Genomic DNA, 21,763 nt, shown 5'->3' on the forward strand with positions numbered 1-21,763 from the left:
ATCCCAAGGGGCTATTTAATTAAATATCGCCTCTTCATGGCCCCTTCACTATTATATATATCTTAGTCCCTTGATGGCCCCTACATCGCTCCTACATCGCCCCTTCATCGCTCCTCCATCGCTCCTTCTCCAAATTTATATTACATTGTACTTTGATGGCCCCTACATCGCCCCTCCATCGCTCCTACATCACCCCTTCATCGCTCCTTCTTCAAATTTATATTACATTGTACTTTGATGGCCCCTACATCGCCCCTCCATCGCTCCTACATCGCCCCTTCATCGCTCCTTCTTCAAATTTATATTACATTGTACTGTGATGGCCCCTACATCGCTCCTACATCGCTCCTTCATCGCTCCTACATCGCCCCTTCATCGCTCCTTCTCCAAATTTATATTACATTGCAACTTGATGGCCCCTACATCGCTCCTACATCGCTCCTCCATCGCCCCTTCATCGCTCCTTCTCCAAATTTATATAACATTGCAACTTGATGGCCCCTACATCGCTGCTACATCGCTCCTCCATCGCTCCTCCATCGCTCCTACATCGCCCCTTCATCGCTCCTTCCACAAATTTATATTACATTGTACTTTGATGGCCCCTACATCTCTCCTCAATCGCTCCTCCATCGCCCCATCGCCCCTTAATAGCCCCTTACCTTAATTTATATAAAAAAGCCCCTACATAGCCTCTCCATTGCCCCTTAATAGCTCCTTACCTTAATTTTTATAACATAGCCCCTACATAGCCTCTCCATCGCCCCTTAATAGCCCCTTATCTTAATTTATATAACAAAGCCCCTACATAGCCTCTCCATCGCCCCTAATAGCCCCTTACCTTTATTTATATAACAAAGCTCCTACATAGCCTCTCCATTGCCCCTTAATAGTCCCTTACCTTAATTTATATAACATAGCTCCTACATAGCCTCTCCATCGCCCCTTAAAAGCCCATTACCTTAATTTATATAACATAGCCCCTACATAGCCTCTCCATCGCCCCTTACCTTAATTTATATAACATAGCCCCTACATAGCCTCTCCATCGCCCCTTAATAGCTCCTTACCTTAATTTATATAACATAGCCCCTACATAGCCTCTCCATCGCCCCTTAATAGCCCCTTACCTTAATTTATATAACATAGCCTCTACATAGCCTCTCCATCGCCCCTTAATAGCCCCTTACCTTAATTTATATAACATAGCCCTACATAGCCTCTCCATCGCCCCTTAATAGCCCCTTACCTTAATTTATATAGCATAGCCCCTACATAGCCTCTCCATCGCCCCTTAATAGCCTCTTACCTTAATTTATATAATCCTTACCTTAATATATATAACATAGCCCCTACATAGCCTCTCCATCGCCCCTAAATAGCCCCTTACCCTAATTTATATAACATAGCCCCTACATAGCCTCTCCATCGCCCCTTAATAGCTCCTTACCTTAATTTATATAACATAGCCCCTACATAGCCTCTCCATCGCCCCTTAATAGCCCCTTACCTTAATTTATATAACATAGCCCTACATAGCCTCTCCATCGCCCCTTAATAGCCCCTTACCTTAATTTATATAGCATAGCCCCTACATAGCCTCTCCATCGCCCCTTAATAGCCTCTTACCTTAATTTATATAATCCTTACCTTAATATATATAACATAGCCCCTACATAGCCTCTCCATCGCCCCTAAATAGCCCCTTACCCTAATTTATATAACATAGCCCCTACATAGCCTCTCCATCGCCCCTTAATAGCCCCTTACCTTAATTTATATAACATAGCCTCTACATAGCCTCTCCATCGCCCCTTAATAGCCCCTTACCTTAATTTATATAACATAGCCCTACATAGCCTCTCCATCGCCCCTTAATAGCCCCTTACCTTAATTTATATAGCATAGCCCCTACATAGCCTCTCCATCGCCCCTTAATAGCCTCTTACCTTAATTTATATAATCCTTACCTTAATATATATAACATAGCCCCTACATAGCCTCTCCATCGCCCCTGAATAGCCCCTTACCCTAATTTATATAACATAGCCCCTACATAGCCTCTCCATCGCCCCTTAATAGCTCCTTACCTTAATTTATATAACATAGCCCCTACATAGCCTCTCCATCGCCCCTTAATAGCCCCTTACCTTAATTTATATAACATAGCCTCTACATAGCCTCTCCATCGCCCCTTAATAGCCCCTTACCTTAATTTATATAACATAGCCCTACATAGCCTCTCCATCGCCCCTTAATAGCCCCTTACCTTAATTTATATAGCATAGCCCCTACATAGCCTCTCCATCGCCCCTTAATAGCCTCTTACCTTAATTTATATAATCCTTACCTTAATATATATAACATAGCCCCTACATAGCCTCTCCATCGCCCCTAAATAGCCCCTTACCCTAATTTATATAACATAGCCCCTACATAGCCTCTCCATCGCCCCTTAATAGCTCCTTACCTTAATTTATATAACATAGCCCCTACATAGCCTCTCCATCGCCCCTTAATAGCCCCTTACCTTAATTTATATAACATAGCCCTACATAGCCTCTCCATCGCCCCTTAATAGCCCCTTACCTTAATTTATATAGCATAGCCCCTACATAGCCTCTCCATCGCCCCTTAATAGCCTCTTACCTTAATTTATATAATCCTTACCTTAATATATATAACATAGCCCCTACATAGCCTCTCCATCGCCCCTAAATAGCCCCTTACCCTAATTTATATAACATAGCCCCTACATAGCCTCTCCATCGCCCCTTAATAGCCCCTTACCTTAATTTATATAACATAGCCTCTACATAGCCTCTCCATCGCCCCTTAATAGCCCCTTACCTTAATTTATATAACATAGCCCTACATAGCCTCTCCATCGCCCCTTAATAGCCCCTTACCTTAATTTATATAGCATAGCCCCTACATAGCCTCTCCATCGCCCCTTAATAGCCTCTTACCTTAATTTATATAATCCTTACCTTAATATATATAACATAGCCCCTACATAGCCTCTCCATCGCCCCTGAATAGCCCCTTACCCTAATTTATATAACATAGCCCCTACATAGCCTCTCCATCGCCCCTTAATAGCTCCTTACCTTAATTTATATAACATAGCCCCTACATAGCCTCTCCATCGCCCCTTAATAGCCCCTTACCTTAATTTATATAACATAGCCTCTACATAGCCTCTCCATCGCCCCTTAATAGCCCCTTACCTTAATTTATATAACATAGCCCTACATAGCATCTCCATCGCCCCTTAATAGCCCCTTACCTTAATTTATATAGCATAGCCCCTACATAGCCTCTCCATCGCCCCTTAATAGCCTCTTACCTTAATTTATATAATCCTTACCTTAATATATATAACATAGCCCCTACATAGCCTCTCCATCGCCCCTAAATAGCCCCTTACCCTAATTTATATAACATAGCCCCTACATAGCCTCTCCATCGCCCCTTAATAGCCTCTTACCTTAATTTATATAACATAGGCCCTACAAAGCATCTCCATCGCCCCTTAATAGCCCCTTACCTTAATTATATAACATAGCCCCTACATAGCCTCTCCATCGCCCCTTAATAGCCTCTTACCTTAATTTATATAACATAGCCCCTTCATAGCCTCTTCATCGCCCCTTACCTTAATTTATATAACATAGGCCCTTTATGGCTCCTGTACAGCCTCTGTAATTGTATTGCCCCTTCATTATAGAAGGTAGGGCATTAAGGTAAGGAAGGAATGTGACCCTCTACAGTTTTAAATTTAAGTTTTAAAAGGATGACAAGGATGACAACATTTATAAAAGCAAAGCTCTGAAACGGTAGAAAAAAGTTTAAAGGAAGCCTGCAAGAAATACCACGCTTTAACTGCTAAAAGACTGCCACAAGAAGACCCAATACCCCAAATTATAAGCCTTCAGCTTCAATAACAAAAAAGTTCTAGGCATTTCAAAATAGCATTTTATGTACAATGGAATTTTTGAAAGATTTCCAATGCTCATAAAAGAAAAAACAATATAAATTACGTTGCCTAGACATAAAATTATAACCTTATCTTTGTCAGAAACTTAGATTGCCTGTAACTGATTACATTTTTACAATAAAAATACCACATTTCATAGTCAAAATCTATGAAAAAAAATCGATTTAAATTGCATTTTTAAACGAAAATCATAGCGGAAACAAAGGGGTAAACTAATACAAGCTTAGCTGTGATTGGTTGTTAAGCTGATTCAGCCTTCTGATTGGCTACAGTACATTCGGTACAACGCAAGTAAAACTTATTTTTTTTTAATGATTTTGACTATAAAAATGGGTATTTTTATTGTAAAAATATAATTAGTTACTGGAAACCTAAATTTATGACAAAAAAAATAAGCTTATAATTTTGTTTCTAGGCCACGTAGTTTAATTTTAAAGTTTTCAACATGAGCATTGCAATTCTTTCAAAATTTCCATTGTACATAAAATGTCATTTTAAAATGCCTAGAACTTTTTTGTTATAGAAGCTGAAGGCTTCAAATTTGGGGTATTTGGTCTACTTGTGGCAGTCTTTCAGCAGTTAAAGCGTGGTATTTCTTGCAGGCTTCCTTTAAACTTTTTTCTACCGTTTCAGAGCTTTGCTTTTATAAATGTTGTCATCCTTGTCATCCTTTTAAAACTTAAATTTAAAACTGTAGAGGGTCACATTCCTTCCTTACCTTAATGCCCTACCTTCTATAATGAAGGGGCAATACAATTACAGAGGCTGTACAGGAGCCATAAAGGGCCTATGTTATATAAATTAAGGTAAGGGGCGATGAAGAGGCTATGAAGGGGCTATGTTATATAAATTAAGGTAAGAGGCTATTAAGGGGCGATGGAGAGGCTATGTAGGGGCTATGTTATATAATTAAGGTAAGGGGCTATTAAGGGGCGATGGAGATGCTTTGTAGGGCCTATGTTATATAAATTAAGGTAAGAGGCTATTAAGGGGCGATGGAGAGGCTATGTAGGGGCTATGTTATATAAATTAGGGTAAGGGGCTATTTAGGGGCGATGGAGAGGCTATGTAGGGGCTATGTTATATATATTAAGGTAAGGATTATATAAATTAAGGTAAGAGGCTATTAAGGGGCGATGGAGAGGCTATGTAGGGGCTATGCTATATAAATTAAGGTAAGGGGCTATTAAGGGGCGATGGAGAGGCTATGTAGGGCTATGTTATATAAATTAAGGTAAGGGGCTATTAAGGGGCGATGGAGAGGCTATGTAGAGGCTATGTTATATAAATTAAGGTAAGGGGCTATTAAGGGGCGATGGAGAGGCTATGTAGGGGCTATGTTATATAAATTAAGGTAAGGAGCTATTAAGGGGCGATGGAGAGGCTATGTAGGGGCTATGTTATATAAATTAGGGTAAGGGGCTATTCAGGGGCGATGGAGAGGCTATGTAGGGGCTATGTTATATATATTAAGGTAAGGATTATATAAATTAAGGTAAGAGGCTATTAAGGGGCGATGGAGAGGCTATGTAGGGGCTATGCTATATAAATTAAGGTAAGGGGCTATTAAGGGGCGATGGAGAGGCTATGTAGGGCTATGTTATATAAATTAAGGTAAGGGGCTATTAAGGGGCGATGGAGAGGCTATGTAGAGGCTATGTTATATAAATTAAGGTAAGGGGCTATTAAGGGGCGATGGAGAGGCTATGTAGGGGCTATGTTATATAAATTAGGGTAAGGGGCTATTTAGGGGCGATGGAGAGGCTATGTAGGGGCTATGTTATATATATTAAGGTAAGGATTATATAAATTAAGGTAAGAGGCTATTAAGGGGCGATGGAGAGGCTATGTAGGGGCTATGCTATATAAATTAAGGTAAGGGGCTATTAAGGGGCGATGGAGAGGCTATGTAGGGCTATGTTATATAAATTAAGGTAAGGGGCTATTAAGGGGCGATGGAGAGGCTATGTAGGGGCTATGTTATATAAATTAGGGTAAGGGGCTATTTAGGGGCGATGGAGAGGCTATGTAGGGGCTATGTTATATATATTAAGGTAAGGATTATATAAATTAAGGTAAGAGGCTATTAAGGGGCGATGGAGAGGCTATGTAGGGGCTATGCTATATAAATTAAGGTAAGGGGCTATTAAGGGGCGATGGAGAGGCTATGTAGGGCTATGTTATATAAATTAAGGTAAGGGGCTATTAAGGGGCGATGGAGAGGCTATGTAGGGGCTATGTTATATAAATTAAGGTAAGGAGCTATTAAGGGGCGATGGAGAGGCTATGTAGGGGCTATGTTATATAAATTAGGGTAAGGGGCTATTTAGGGGCGATGGAGAGGCTATGTAGGGGCTATGTTATATATATTAAGGTAAGGATTATATAAATTAAGGTAAGAGGCTATTAAGGGGCGATGGAGAGGCTATGTAGGGGCTATGCTATATAAATTAAGGTAAGGGGCTATTAAGGGGCGATGGAGAGGCTATGTAGGGCTATGTTATATAAATTAAGGTAAGGGGCTATTAAGGGGCGATGGAGAGGCTATGTAGAGGCTATGTTATATAAATTAAGGTAAGGGGCTATTAAGGGGCGATGGAGAGGCTATGTAGAGGCTATGTTATATAAATTAAGGTAAGGGGCTATTAAGGGGCGATGGAGAGGCTATGTAGGGCTATGTTATATAAATTAAGGTAAGGGGCTATTAAGGGGCGATGGAGAGGCTATGTAGAGGCTATGTTATATAAATTAAGGTAAGGGGCTATTAAGGGGCGATGGAGAGGCTATGTAGGGGCTATGTTATATAAATTAGGGTAAGGGGCTATTCAGGGGCGATGGAGAGGCTATGTAGGGGCTATGTTATATATATTAAGGTAAGGATTATATAAATTAAGGTAAGAGGCTATTAAGGGGCGATGGAGAGGCTATGTAGGGGCTATGCTATATAAATTAAGGTAAGGGGCTATTAAGGGGCGATGGAGAGGCTATGTAGGGCTATGTTATATAAATTAAGGTAAGGGGCTATTAAGGGGCGATGGAGAGGCTATGTAGAGGCTATGTTATATAAATTAAGGTAAGGGGCTATTAAGGGGCGATGGAGAGGCTATGTAGGGGCTATGTTATATAAATTAGGGTAAGGGGCTATTTAGGGGCGATGGAGAGGCTATGTAGGGGCTATGTTATATATATTAAGGTAAGGATTATATAAATTAAGGTAAGAGGCTATTAAGGGGCGATGGAGAGGCTATGTAGGGGCTATGCTATATAAATTAAGGTAAGGGGCTATTAAGGGGCGATGGAGAGGCTATGTAGGGCTATGTTATATAAATTAAGGTAAGGGGCTATTAAGGGGCGATGGAGAGGCTATGTAGGGGCTATGTTATATAAATTAAGGTAAGGAGCTATTAAGGGGCGATGGAGAGGCTATGTAGGGGCTATGTTATATAAATTAGGGTAAGGGGCTATTTAGGGGCGATGGAGAGGCTATGTAGGGGCTATGTTATATATATTAAGGTAAGGATTATATAAATTAAGGTAAGAGGCTATTAAGGGGCGATGGAGAGGCTATGTAGGGGCTATGCTATATAAATTAAGGTAAGGGGCTATTAAGGGGCGATGGAGAGGCTATGTAGGGCTATGTTATATAAATTAAGGTAAGGGGCTATTAAGGGGCGATGGAGAGGCTATGTAGAGGCTATGTTATATAAATTAAGGTAAGGGGCTATTAAGGGGCGATGGAGAGGCTATGTAGGGGCTATGTTATATAAATTAAGGTAAGGAGCTATTAAGGGGCGATGGAGAGGCTATGTAGGGGCTATGTTATATAAATTAGGGTAAGGGGCTATTCAGGGGCGATGGAGAGGCTATGTAGGGGCTATGTTATATATATTAAGGTAAGGATTATATAAATTAAGGTAAGAGGCTATTAAGGGGCGATGGAGAGGCTATGTAGGGGCGATGGAGAGGCTATGTAGGGGCTATGCTATATAAATTAAGGTAAGGGGCTATTAAGGGGCGATGGAGAGGCTATGTAGGGCTATGTTATATAAATTAAGGTAAGGGGCTATTAAGGGGCGATGGAGAGGCTATGTAGAGGCTATGTTATATAAATTAAGGTAAGGGGCTATTAAGGGGCGATGGAGAGGCTATGTAGGGGCTATGTTATATAAATTAAGGTAAGGAGCTATTAAGGGGCGATGGAGAGGCTATGTAGGGGCTATGTTATATAAATTAGGGTAAGGGGCTATTTAGGGGCGATGGAGAGGCTATGTAGGGGCTATGTTATATATATTAAGGTAAGGATTATATAAATTAAGGTAAGAGGCTATTAAGGGGCGATGGAGAGGCTATGTAGGGGCTATGCTATATAAATTAAGGTAAGGGGCTATTAAGGGGCGATGGAGAGGCTATGTAGAGGCTATGTTATATAAATTAAGGTAAGGGGCTATTAAGGGGCGATGGAGAGGCTATGTAGGGGCTATGTTATATAAATTAAGGTAAGGAGCTATTAAGGGGCGATGGAGAGGCTATGTAGGGGCTATGTTATATAAATAAAGGTAAGGGGCTATTAGGGGCGATGGAGAGGCTATGTAGGGGCTTTGTTATATAAATTAAGATAAGGGGCTATTAAGGGGCGATGGAGAGGCTATGTAGGGGCTATGTTATAAAAATTAAGGTAAGGAGCTATTAAGGGGCAATGGAGAGGCTATGTAGGGGCTTTTTTATATAAATTAAGGTAAGGGGCTATTAAGGGGCGATGGGGCGATGGAGGAGCGATGGAGGAGAGATGTAGGGGCCATCAAAGTACAATGTAATATAAATTTGTGGAAGGAGCGATGAAGGGGCGATGTAGGAGCGATGGAGGAGCGATGGAGGAGCGATGTAGGGGCCATCAAAGTACAATGTAATATAAATTTCAAGAAGGAGAGATGAAGGAGCGATGTAGGGGCGATGTAGGAGCGATGAAGGGGCCATGGAGGAGCGATGTAGGGGCCATCAAAGTACAATGTAATATAAATTTCAAGAAGGAGAGATGAAGGAGCGATGTAGGGGCGATGGAGGAGCGATGAAGGGGCGATGGAGGAGCGATGTAGGGGCCATCAAAGTACAATGTAATATAAATTTCAAGAAGGAGAGATGAAGGAGCGATGTAGGGGCGATGTATGAGCGATGTAGGGGCGATGGAGGAGCGATGTAGGGGCCATCAAAGTACAATGTAATATAAAATTCAAGAATTAGAGATGAAGGAGCGATGTAGGGGCGATGTAGGGGCGATGTAGGGGCCATCAAAGTACAATTTAATATAAATTTCAAGAAGGAGAGATGAAGGAGCGATGTAGGGGCGATGAAGGAGCGATGAAGGGGCACTGGAGGTAAAGGACTATGGAGGGGCGATGGAGAGGCTATGAAGGAGCCATCATGGGGCTATAGTATAGCCTCTTATCATAAGAGGCGATATTAACGCCCCTTCAAAGGAGCTATTAAGAGGCCATGAAGGAGCTATAGCATAGCCTCTTATCATAAGAGGCGATATGAACGCTCCTTAAAAGGGGCTATCACATCGCTCCATATGATAAGAGGCTATGCTATAGCTCCTTGAAGGAGCTATAGAAAATCATCGCCCCATATGGAGCGATGTCATGGAAAGGACTATACCCAAAAAAGGTTTTATATATTTGATTATATTTTAGATGAATAGACAAAATATTTCAGAACTAAATAAGCAGAACATAAATTTGTTTGTCTGGTACAAAATTGTAGATGAATTTGTTAAAAAAAACTCCGTAAATACAGAATGCAGTAAAGGGACATACTTTCATTTTTAGGATCATATTATAGAGATTAATCGCTTAAACGTCGATTATAGAGTTGATACGCTTCCTAAAACGTACCAAACTTCATAGGAATCATCATGCAATGTTTGATAGGACTATTCTATTATGTCTAAATTAATGAAAAGAGCTAACAATTGCGGACAGTCCCACCCTAATTCTAGAAAAGCTTGGCGAAAAAAAAACCGTATTATAATTATATTGAGTATCAAAAATATAACAACTAAAAAATATTAAAATAAAAAAATATTTTAACAGACATTGAAAAGATGTTACTTTATTAATTTTATATCAATATGATATTAAACTAAAAGCCAATTCCTTCTTTTTTCTCCATTTTTACTTCAAAGCTTGATTCTTCATCTATTTGATTCTTTTGTCATTATAGTTAATGTCTTAAAAAGCGAAGCTTTTCTTCAATTAGAGTCGGTCCGACCCTCCGTAGCGGTTAGCTCTTTTATAATTAAGACATGTTAGAAACGTCCTATCACTTTCAAACTTTGCGAGATGATTCCTAAAACAGTTAAGTGCAACTCTAAAATCGTTACCAGAAAGTCTGTAGGTTCATTTAAAAAAAACTAATTGGTAATTTTTTGGAAAACATTTCTTGTATGATATAATTATCCTATACGTCTGATTTTCGTAATAATGATGCCTAGAACAACAAGGTGCAATATCTTAAGCGAAGTATCTTTATAATCAAGTTCTAATCGTGTAAGTATGTCCTTAAACAAAATCCTGAATTTACACAATTTTTCAACAAGTTTATACGAATTTTTTTAGCCTTTAAATTAATATCCTGAGTTTTGACACTCTACAAGGGTTATTGTTCGTTTGTCCTTTCATCTATTTTAGAGCTTCACTTTTATGGATGTTGTCATCCTTGTTAATTCAAATATAAATTTAAATCGACTTGACCAAAAATGTACTAAATCGTTAGATAAAAATGACAAAATGTTACATTCCTGATTTTTTTTCTTCCATGGTGTAGTCAGGAAGATATTTTTCTTGCTTCTTTACATACAGGTGGTAAATGATATAGAACAGAGCCATCAATCCCATTACTGAAATAAATTTCATAACTTTTAAAATCATTTTTCCAAATCAAAGAAAAAAATCTTTGTAAATAAAAGTTTCTTGTTGGAAATTTACATAATCATTAGTTGTCAGAACCAAATATTGATCAATAATGATTATGATTTTATGGTCATACGCCCTTGAATCCTTTGATTGCACGACATTTGTCTGAAAAACTTAATTGTGCATAGTAATGAGTTGCACCTCTTCGTTGCCAATGCATTTCACCACCTTCTGTAACTTTTTCCTGCACCTGACATGACAGTGGTAGGAACTGTTTTCAACAATAGTAGTTTTGACGCGGTGTTTGGCAGAGATTCGAACCTATCACAACGAGCGAATGCGCTACGTGTTATGCCACAGTCGCGTGTAAACATTACAGGATTGAAACGGCATGAGCGATGAGTAGCTGCTAAATAGAATGATTATTTATCACATGATATTATAGACAGCTTTCCTAAGATATTAAAATGAAAAATTATAAGATCTAAATTAGTTTTGTTGGCCAAAAGGGTATTAATTTTATCATTTTTATTTTTATATTCCAGGAATATTGTCTGCAATACGATGCTATATATATATATACGAGAACCGGTTATAATCCAGCTGATATACATCGGTTTCGAAGCCATGCTGGAAATGCTTTTACTTGTATATCCAAAAATCATCATTGTCATTCTTCTGCCAATAAGATTGTTTACAGCACTTGATATCAGTGAACCTGCTCCTCTACCTACAAATATTAGAGTAAAACAGTAGAGGGGGAAAGGGTTAAATAACTGTATGTCCCTTTCCCAAGGACCTTGTGTTGACTCTCAATTTTGTCTTTGAAAAACAACCAATAGTGTCGGGAATATTAACACACCCAAGTAGCAGAAAATAATTTGCTAGTTAACGAAAAAGGTCCTTGGAAAAGAGAGGCAGGTAGTTATCTGTATATTCATTTATACTATGGATCTGTTCTTGAAATATCAGAAATCTAAAGGGATAAGGCAATGGCCAATAAATTGATGAACTTTCCCAATGATGATACACAAAATCCCCTTACGTATAAATAGTGTTTGAAACTTTTGGACACTCATCTAAATCAACTAACCAATCAAAATTCAAAAAAAGTCCCCAAAGTTGTTGAACCAACAAGTAAAAAAACGCATCAAGGAAATTAGTAGAAACATAGGAATCTAAAGGGATAAGACAATGGCCGATATTGTACATTCCCAATGATGATACACAAAATTACCCCTTACCTGTTTGAAACGTTTAAAAACTCAACTAAATGAACCAACAAATAAAAATCTATAAAATATCTTTGAAATTGCAGGTACTATATGTTTTTTTTTCGGAGAATTAATTTAACAATGTCATGGAGTGATTTAAGCTATTTTTTTACCTACCCTGGATTCTAAGGACGAATCAAATAGTTTTTATTAAAGAAAACATACCTAATACAAAAGTGAGAGCTGAAGCAAAGCCAAGTGCAGAGGCTCTCAGATTGTATGGGGATACCAGCGAAATGTAGGCAACTACTCCAACCCACTGAAAAAGAGTTAATCTTTATATAAAAGTAAAAGGGTGTCCTTATAAAAAAATAGCCCATATAAATTAAATCCCTATTCCCCCATAAAATGTCTTTCTTTGTAAATCTAATGCACCCCACTATCTTTAAAGTGCCCCTTAAGGCCTCTAAAGGAATATTTTGCACTGTATGTCCTTTATAATATTTTAACCTCTTTAAGTATTAGTTTCTCCTTTTCATATTAGCTTAGATGTATGTAGTTCTGAGAATGAAAAATGTCATGTTTTATATTAAAGCAATTCAGTTTTTATCTTACCATGGGCCAAGTTCCATCGCAGAGAGAGAGAATAGTTAGATCTGCTGGTAGGTAGTCACTTTCATAGGGGCTAACAATAGAAAGAGAATAGTTAGATCTACTGGTAGGTAGTCACTTTCATAGGGACTAACAATAGAAAGAGAATAGTTAGATCTACTGGTAGGTAGTCACTTTCATAGGGGCTAACAATAGATAGATAATAGTTAGATCTACTGGTAGGTAGTCACTTTCATAGAGGCTAACAATAAAGAGAGAATACTTAAATCTGCTGGTAGGTAGTCACTTTCATAGGGACTAACAATAGATAGAGAGTAGTTAGATCTGTTGGTAGGTAGTCACTTTCATAGGGGCTAACAATAGATAGATAATAGTTAGATCTACTGGTAGGTGGTCACTTTCATAGGGGCTAACAATAGAAAGAGAATAGTTAGATCTACTGGTAGGTAGTCACTTTCATAGGGGCTAACAATAGATAGATAATAGTTAGATCTACTGGTAGGTAGTCACTTTCATAGGGGCTAACAATAGAGAGAGAATAGTTAGATCTACTAGTAGTTAGTCACTTTCATAGGGACTAACAATAGAGAGAGAATAGTTAGATCTACTGTTAGGTAGTCACTTTCATAGGGGCTAACAATAGAGAGAGAATAGTTAGATCTACTGGTAGGTAGTCACTTTCATAGGGGCTAACAATAGAGAGAGAATAGTTAGATCTGCTGGTAGGTAGTCACTTTCATAGGGGCTAACAATAGAGAGAGAGAGATAATAGTTAGATCTGCTGGTAGGTAGTCACTTTCATAGGGACTAACAATAGAGAGAGAGTAGTTAGATCTACTGGTAGGTAGTCACTTTCATAGGGGCTAACAATAGAGAGAGATGATAGTTAGATCTACTGGTAGGTAGTCACTTTCATAGGGGCTAACAATAGATAGAGAGTAGTTAGATCTACTAGTAGGTATTCACTTTCAAAGGGGCTAACAATTGATAGATAGTAGGTAGATCTACTAGTAGGTAGTCACTTTAATAGGGGCTAACAATAGAGAGAGAGTAGTTAGATCTACTGGTAGGTAGTCACTTTCATAGGGACTAACAATAGAGAGAGAGTAGTTAGATCTGCTGGTAGGTAGTCACTTTCATAGGGGCTAACAATAGATAGAGAGTAGTTTGATCTGCTGGTAGGTAGTCACTTTCAAAGGGGTTAACTATAGAGAGAGAATAGTTAGATCTACTGGTAAGTAGTCACTTTCATAGGGGCTAACAATAGAATGAGAATAGTTAGATCTACTAGTAGGTAGTCACTTTCATAGGGGCTAACAATAGATAGAGAGTAGTTAGATCTACTAGTAGGTAGTCACTTTCATAGGGGCTAACAATAGAGAGAGAATAGTTAGATCTGCTGGTAGGTAGTCACTTTCACAGGGGCTAACAATAGATAGAGAGTAGTTAGATCTACTAGTAGGTAGTCACTTTCATAGGGGCTAACTATAGAGAGAGAATAGTTAGATCTACTAGTAGGTAGTCACTTTCATAGGGGCTAACAATAGATAGATAATAGTTAGATCTACTGGTAGGTGGTCACTTTCATAGGGGCTAACAATAGAGAGAGAGTAGTTAGATCTACTAGTAGGTAGTCAATTCCATAGGGGCTAACTATAGAGAGAGAATAGTTAGATCTACTAGTAGGTAGTCACTTTTATAGGGGCTAACAATAGATAGAGAGTAGTTAGATCTGCTGGTAGGAAGTCACTTTCATAGGGGCTAATAATAGAGAGAGTAGTTAGATCTACTAGTAGGTAGTCACTTTCATAGGGGCTAACAATAGAGAGAGAATAGTTAGATCTGCTGGTAGGTAGTCACTTTTGTAGGGGCTAACAATAGAGAGAGAATAGTTAGATCTACTAGTAGGTAGTCACTTTCATAGGGGCTAATAATAGAAAGAAAATAGTTAGATCTGCTGGTAGGTAGTTACTTTCATAGAGGCTAACAATAGAGAGAGAATAGTTAGATCTGCTAGTAGGTAGTCACTTTCATAGACGCTAACAATTGAGAGAGAGTAGTTAGATCTGCTGGTAGGTAGTTACTTTCATAGGGACTAACAATAAAGAGAGAATAATTAGATCTTCTGGTAGGTAGTCACTTTCGTAAGGGCTAACTATAGAGAGAAAGAATAGTTAGATCTACTGGTAGGTAGTCACTTTCATAGGGGCTAACAATTGAAAAAGAATAGTTAGATCTACTGGTAGGTAGTCACTTTCAAAGGGGCTAACAATAGAAAAAGAATAGTTAGATCTGCTGGTAGGTAGTCACTTTCATAGGGACTAACAATAGAGAGAGAATAGTTAGATCTACTGGTAGGTAGTCACTTTCATAGGGGCTAACTATAGAGAGAAAGAATAGTTAGATCTACTGGTAGGCAGTCACATTCATAGGGGCTAACTATAGATAGAGAGTAGTTAGATCTACTAGTAGGTGGTCACTTTCATAGGGGCTAACAATAGAGAGATAATAGTTAGATCTACTGGTAGGTAGTCACTTTCATAGGGGCTAACAAGAGAGAGAGAGTAGTTAGATCTACTGTTAGGTAGTCACTTTCATAGGGGCTCACAATAGAGAGAGAATAGTTAGATCTACTAGTAGTTAGTCACTTTCATAGGGGCTTACAATAGATAGAGAGTAGTTAGATCTACTGGTAGGTAGTCACTTTCATAAGGGCTAACAATAGATAGATAATAGTTAGATCTACTTGTAGGTAGTCACTTTCATAGGGGCTAACAATAGATAGATAATAGTTAGATCTACTGGTAGGTAGTCACTTTCATAGGGGCTAACAATAGATAGATAATAGTTAGATCTACTGGTAGGTAGTCACTTTCATAGGGGCTAACAATAGAGAGAATAGTTAGATCTAATAGAATTAAATAATTAAAGAATAAGGTGCTTTCCCTCAAAGTGCCTGGTAAGCTCATAAATACACCTCCTCTTTTTTTGAAATATCTTATAATTAACCCTTAACGGTCGGGGGGGGGGGCGTTGAACGCCCCCCCATCCGGTTTTTTCTATCTCATTTTCTGTGTGTGAAAGATAAAGAGCCCAAACTGCGTGACTTTTTAAGTTTGGGTATGACACATAACCGAGAGTTGGAATTTTTTGAATATCTCCATCCTGGCGGGCACAGGATGCCAGCAAACCTGGCAGGGTCATCCAGGTAAAGAGCAAAAATATTTTTTTGACTTAAAAAAGCATTTTATCTTATCAAAATACTAAAATATCCTCTAGTAGTACATCCTCATATTAAATACAGGTGTTCAAGTCAATTTCAGGTTCCAGGTATGATCCTGCAGGTCCTGATCCTCCAGGTCTCAAGAAATCTTTAAATGGCTCCTGTGGCCGCAATTTTTGACTTAGAGACTTCAAATTTTAAACTTAAGCTTTTCTTCATGTCTACATAACATATTAAAATTTCATAAAGATCCACCGCCGTTTTCCCGCCGACCGCCTACTGCGGCGGCTGGCAGCTGCCAAGTACAGCTGCGGCCGCTGAAATTTATATTTTAATATTTGAAATATAAAATTTACATAAAGAATAACATTTTCTGCAAAATGATTTTTATTCTAGCTTCAAATATAAAAAAATTACAGCCGTTTGAAATTTTTAAGTAAAAAAGGACCTAAAAACAAAGGTTGTTAAATAAAAGGGTGAAGGAAGCGAAAATTGACCTTGACTTACTTAATGTCGGAAATTCATCATAACACAGGGGACTTACACAAATAATTTTAGCCCTCTAGCTCTAATAGGAACTGAGATAACATGGGGGGGGGCGTTTAACGCCCCCCCCCCCCCCCCCCCCCCGACTGATTAAGGTGCGGCAAGGGGCCCGACTGTAAAGGGTTAATGGGAGGGGGAGGGGGGTTGTTTTCTTAGAATAGTTTACCTGATATAAAGAGGAAAGACAACTTTAAAAGTTGAAATAAATCCAAAGATCAAAACCAAGTTCATATCACCAACCTGTAGAAATAACATAAGTGTGAGTATATTTCTGGTTTGGTTTTAAAACCAGTAAAGTATACGCTGTAATAGAACCAGTTCTAAGCCATACTAAAAAATCATGTATAGCATCTTATTACAGGCATAAAAATCTGGTGCAATATCCAATTAAGTAATGATATTTATATTGATTTTTATACTTACATATTTTCTGACTAAACCAGCCATTAGGCATTTGAAAAGACCTCCTCCCATTGTGATGGATGATAAAACACCTGAAATAATAGCAATTTCAAGTATACATGTTTCAAAGAACCATATATAAAACAAGGATGATAATATCCATAATTAGCGAAGCACAAAAATTATGAAAAGGACACACAGGCAAATTGAACTGACCATTAAATGAAGCCTACAACGACGACAAGTTTTACCCTGTTAATAAAACCCATATTCTATATCCATTACGGCCACAGCCAAGGAGGGTTTGATAATTCATTTCTCACCATAAGTTGCATATGATAGTCCCAGGTCTTCCACGACAAATAATGAGAAGAATCCCTCCTCTAGGCTGCAGGTGAAGCCATGCACCAACAGGATTGTGTACAGACATATGGCAGGAGGTGTCAACACCCTTAATGAGAATATTCACAATTTTGTTTCTTGTTTCTTAACTAAATATTGAAAATAAGGGTCTTGTTATTCCCTGAAAAAGCATAGTTGAGCACCTCATAGCAGAAACCAGCCAACCCCCTTATGTTAGGTTGTGTTATGTTGAGTACTGGGTAATCCCACAGGTATTGGCCCCGCAAGAGTCAGGCATAAGGGATAAAGTAACCAACCTTCACTTTACTTTTAATTTGTTATAATATGCAAGCCGGGGGGGGGGGGTCAGAGTGCTCGATAATCACTTCAAGAGAAATTACGCAATAACTTACCAAGCTAATTCTTCTTTCCAAGTTAAATTTGTTCTAACTGGCTAACAAAATAAGAAGTTAAATTATTAGACAATGATATCGTGATGTTTATTATGCAATAATAACTTCCCTCACTCTGTATATCTGTGTATTTTTACTGTTCTGTTGTATTTTTGTAAGATGAATACAGTGTGTTTTTTTATGAGAACTTTTTTGAAAGCAATTTAACCCCACTTATAGTTATCAGAATTTAATGATTAATGGCTTATTTTCTTCGTTTTTTAAGGCAATTAATAGAACAACAAAAAAATATTTCAGTTTTTATTTAAAAAGTACAGTAAAATCTAAAATTCAAAACTTAGGTGTCAACATCTAGAAATGGTTTCAGCGCATTTTTCTTATGCTCAAATAATCAACCTTTTGCAAGAATGGCTGCTAAACACTTCAAAGTTGAGATATAGAGCTAAAAATGTATACAGATACTATTAGGGACATGTACTAGAACATATTAAAGTTTTATATGTTGACACCTAAGTTTTGAAATTTAGATTTTACTGTACTTTTTAAATAAAAACTGAAATATTTTTTTGTTGTTCTATTAATTGCCTTAAAAAACAAAGAAAATAAGCCATTAATCATTAAATTCTGATAACTATAAGTGGGGTAAAATTGCTTTCAAAAAAGTTCTCATAAAAAAACACACTGTAGTTGTAAATTAAAGTCAACTAGTTGCTAGTGTAAGGGAGAGATTGGGGAGGCGAATGTCAATTTTCAATTTAATTCTACAAGACAAATCTTAAGGGCGAGGGGTAATTTTTTGCTTAGAGGTCATTTATCTAGGAATTGTAACTGTAAAGATACATTTCCCCAACAAACTTATAAACCTTCCCTAGACCTATAAGAAGTTTCACGATTGAGGAGAACCATATAGGTTTAGCAGTTAACTAGATCAATTGCTACACACACACACAAACAGACAAACATCCTGTTACTCTTTAATAAGGATTACAATTTCACCTAATGCCAAATACTTTCATAATGTTAAAGTTGAAAAACAAGTATAATACAAAAAATATTTTAATATTATTCGTATGAGAAACAAGGATGACAACATCCATAAAAGCGAAGCTCTGAAACGATATGACAGACGAACATTAACTATTGTTGAGTGTCAGAACTGAATATACAAAATATGAAAATATAAGGTTTGACAAAATTATACGTAAATTTGTTGCAAAACTTATTAAATGCAGAATTCTGTTTAAGGACATACTGACATTTTAATACTTGATTATAGAGATGCTTCGCTCATAATATTGTACCTTATTGTAATAGGAATCAGTAATCAAAAAATCAGATCAATCGGATGATTTTATTACATAAAAATTTTTTATTAAAAAGTAAAAAAATCAACATGTTTAAAATGGACGTACGGACATTCTGGTAACGATTATAGAATTGCTACGCTTTCTAAATCGTACCTAACTACTACAGGAATCACCATGCAAAATTTGAAATCGATAGGACAATTCTAACATGCCTAAATTAACGAATAAAAGCTAACTAAAGGGTGAGCAAAAAAAAATGCGTAGATTTTAAAAATTCAAATTGCGTGGCTTGTGTTAATGGTAGAAAAAAGGCACGCATGTCGTTAGAACCGCTAAGAAGTCTATTTTCAGGAAATATAAAAACGATTCCTGTGCTACGCATAGTGTAGGAGCTACGTGTTAAAATGTCCAAACTGGTGTAAAACTTGACTTGCGAGTAAATTTTAAAATATAACTAAAAATTAGAGAAGATATTTTGCAAAAAGAGATGCCTACATTTTTAAATTTCAAATTGCGCTGCTTGTGTTAATAGTAGAAAAATGTTACGCATACCGTTAGAACCGCTATGAACTGTATTTTTTGGAAATATAAGAACGGTTCCTGTGCTACAAATAATCTAGGAGCCAGATGGTAAAATGTCCCAAAATTTACTCGCAAGTCAAGTTTTAAGTCAGTTGGGTCATTTTAACACGTAGCTCCTAAACTATACATAGCATAGGAATCGTTTTTATATTTTCTAAAAATAGACTTCTTAGCGGTTCTAACGATATGCGTGCCTTTTTTCTACCATTAACACAAGCCGCGCAATTTGAATTTTAAAAATCTACGCATTTTTTTTTGCTCACCCTTTATCTCGGACGGACGTACGGACGGACGTACGGACGGACGGACCGACCCTAATTATAGAAAAGCTTCGCTTTTAAAAAGCATTACTTGTTACTAGCACCAATAATGCCTGCAGCAAAAACACAAACAAAAATGGTAGTTGTCAAGTGTCAAATACTTATAACAGTTATCTTCCATCGTAATATAGACAGCTTTCCAAGGTAATTAAAATGTAAAAATTATAAGATTAAAAACACTTTGTTAGTCCTCAAGGGGCCGATGACTCGGGCTTAAAACACTGAAATTAAGTTTTTGATCTTTATTTTAAAATTCGTTGAAAATTTTCTGTAATATGATGCTTTACATGTTTTTTCAGTTTAGCTAAGAACCGATTTAATCCAGCGGATATTAATCGGTTTCGATGCCATACTGAAAAAATACTACCTCAATGTTGATGTTGAAAAGTAAGGCTACCAAAGTACTCAGAACAAAAAATCCTTCAATTTTTTTTATTTCTTTAATTCTTAACAAGTAGGAAAAAAATTTATCGCTTCAAAAGAAGCCTCACCCCCGCTCCCACCCAAAAAAATGTTTTATGAGGGAAGGTGGGGATATCTAAATGGTCAATTTTTTAAACACGAGATCTTATTCATTGGCTCAAAAAAGTCGTTGGGGACTACCAGTAGTTTTTACACCAGAGGTAATTCTTTTGCTTCTATGGACTCTGTCTACAATGAGGTTAGATGGGGACAGAAAAATAGTCTAAAACTATTCCAAGGCATAAATCTAAAAAAATCCAGAAACCATCTCGGGACCAATGTCAAGCTTCCATAAAATTAGGAACTCGATCAGTTCTGTAATTATTGAAAACTTAAGTTTGGTCAAAATAACTGTACCACTTTACATAATAGGATTAGGGGGCAACATAAACTTATCATCCATTGTCTTATGCCTTAAGATCCCTGATGTTATTAAGAAATAATTCCTGCACAGCAAAGAAATGGAATTGTGTAATCTACTTCCTCGATAACCTGAAATAAATTACACTGGTACCCAAAGTTTTTTGATAACTTTAAAAACTTTGAGTACTATTATTGTATTTGACACCTCTGGGAACTGGCCAATAAATGAGGTCCATATTAGCAAGCTAAATTGACGAAAAAAACATGTAAATATATCCACATATATCCTATACAGTTTTGTGCAATAGTATCGTAGTATTTTGGGATAGGGGAAAGTTAAAATAAGACAGTAAACTGTAATAAAGTGATTGCTTTTTTTAGAAAAAAATTATGGACTATACCTGTTGTGTTAAACAATCAATTTTATCTGTTCCAATCTTTATATTATCCATCAACCAACCTAAATTTTAACTATAAGAAAATATATATAATTCACTTTGTCTGTCCGTCAGTCTGTCAGTCCTTTCGTAACACTACTGGATATGTGATTTCTTGGATTTTATTTAAGATAGACAGCTCAAATTTTTGGTGAAGATTCCCCTTTCCAATTAGCATCCATTACATATGTCATTTTGTCTGTCAGGTTCAAACACAAAGTTCTTGTTTCTTTTATAAAGGTTTTGTGAGTTTATTTGAATGATAAGCATTTTTATCTTTTCCTTTTTTATGAAAACTGAACATCCGTAATTAGCATTGAACTTAAAGCAGACATGAAGTCAAGTGTTTTTTTTTAAACTCACTAGCGAATGCACCTTTAGCATATAGGGTTAATCTAAAAATAAAATATTCTTAAACCATCCCTTGCCTATAGGTTCTCTAAAGTGAAGACCTTACTGCTTTATAAAATAGGACTAGTGGTTGTACCCCTATCATCTATGGGTTCCGTTTTCGAAGGAGAAGGGATGTGAAGAAAATAGCCTAAAACCATCCAAGGATCCAAGGAAATCTTAAGCTTCAGACAAAAAATCTTACTTTTTTATATTATAGTAGTGGCTGCGCTTTTTGC

The 21,763-nt window shown here is 37.3% G+C and overlaps 1 protein-coding gene across 1 annotated transcript in view; it reads right to left on the minus strand.

Moving 5' to 3' along the window:
- Positions 1 to 10,022: 10,022 nt before the first annotated feature.
- The window catches only part of LOC145334003 (uncharacterized), a 19,548-nt gene continuing 7,807 nt past the window's right edge, over positions 10,023 to 21,763 (minus strand). The window contains exons 6-17 of the mRNA XM_080179280.1: positions 21,099 to 21,157; positions 20,779 to 20,826; positions 20,240 to 20,290; positions 17,664 to 17,704; positions 17,232 to 17,359; positions 16,930 to 17,000; positions 16,673 to 16,746; positions 12,741 to 12,810; positions 12,351 to 12,444; positions 11,558 to 11,641; positions 10,797 to 10,895; positions 10,023 to 10,194 (exon numbers count right to left, since the gene is read on the minus strand). Of these exons, the coding sequence (XP_080035406.1) occupies positions 10,139 to 10,194; positions 10,797 to 10,895; positions 11,558 to 11,641; positions 12,351 to 12,444; positions 12,741 to 12,810; positions 16,673 to 16,746; positions 16,930 to 17,000; positions 17,232 to 17,359; positions 17,664 to 17,704; positions 20,240 to 20,290; positions 20,779 to 20,826; positions 21,099 to 21,157 (875 nt within the window). The 3' untranslated portion in view covers positions 10,023 to 10,138. The remainder of the gene's footprint in view (positions 10,195 to 10,796; positions 10,896 to 11,557; positions 11,642 to 12,350; positions 12,445 to 12,740; positions 12,811 to 16,672; positions 16,747 to 16,929; positions 17,001 to 17,231; positions 17,360 to 17,663; positions 17,705 to 20,239; positions 20,291 to 20,778; positions 20,827 to 21,098; positions 21,158 to 21,763) is intronic.

The sequence above is a fragment of the Acartia tonsa genome, chromosome 12, assembly GCF_053477335.1.
Source record: "Acartia tonsa isolate MP-2025a chromosome 12, ASM5347733v1, whole genome shotgun sequence".
Taxonomy (NCBI): domain Eukaryota; kingdom Metazoa; phylum Arthropoda; class Copepoda; order Calanoida; family Acartiidae; genus Acartia; species Acartia tonsa.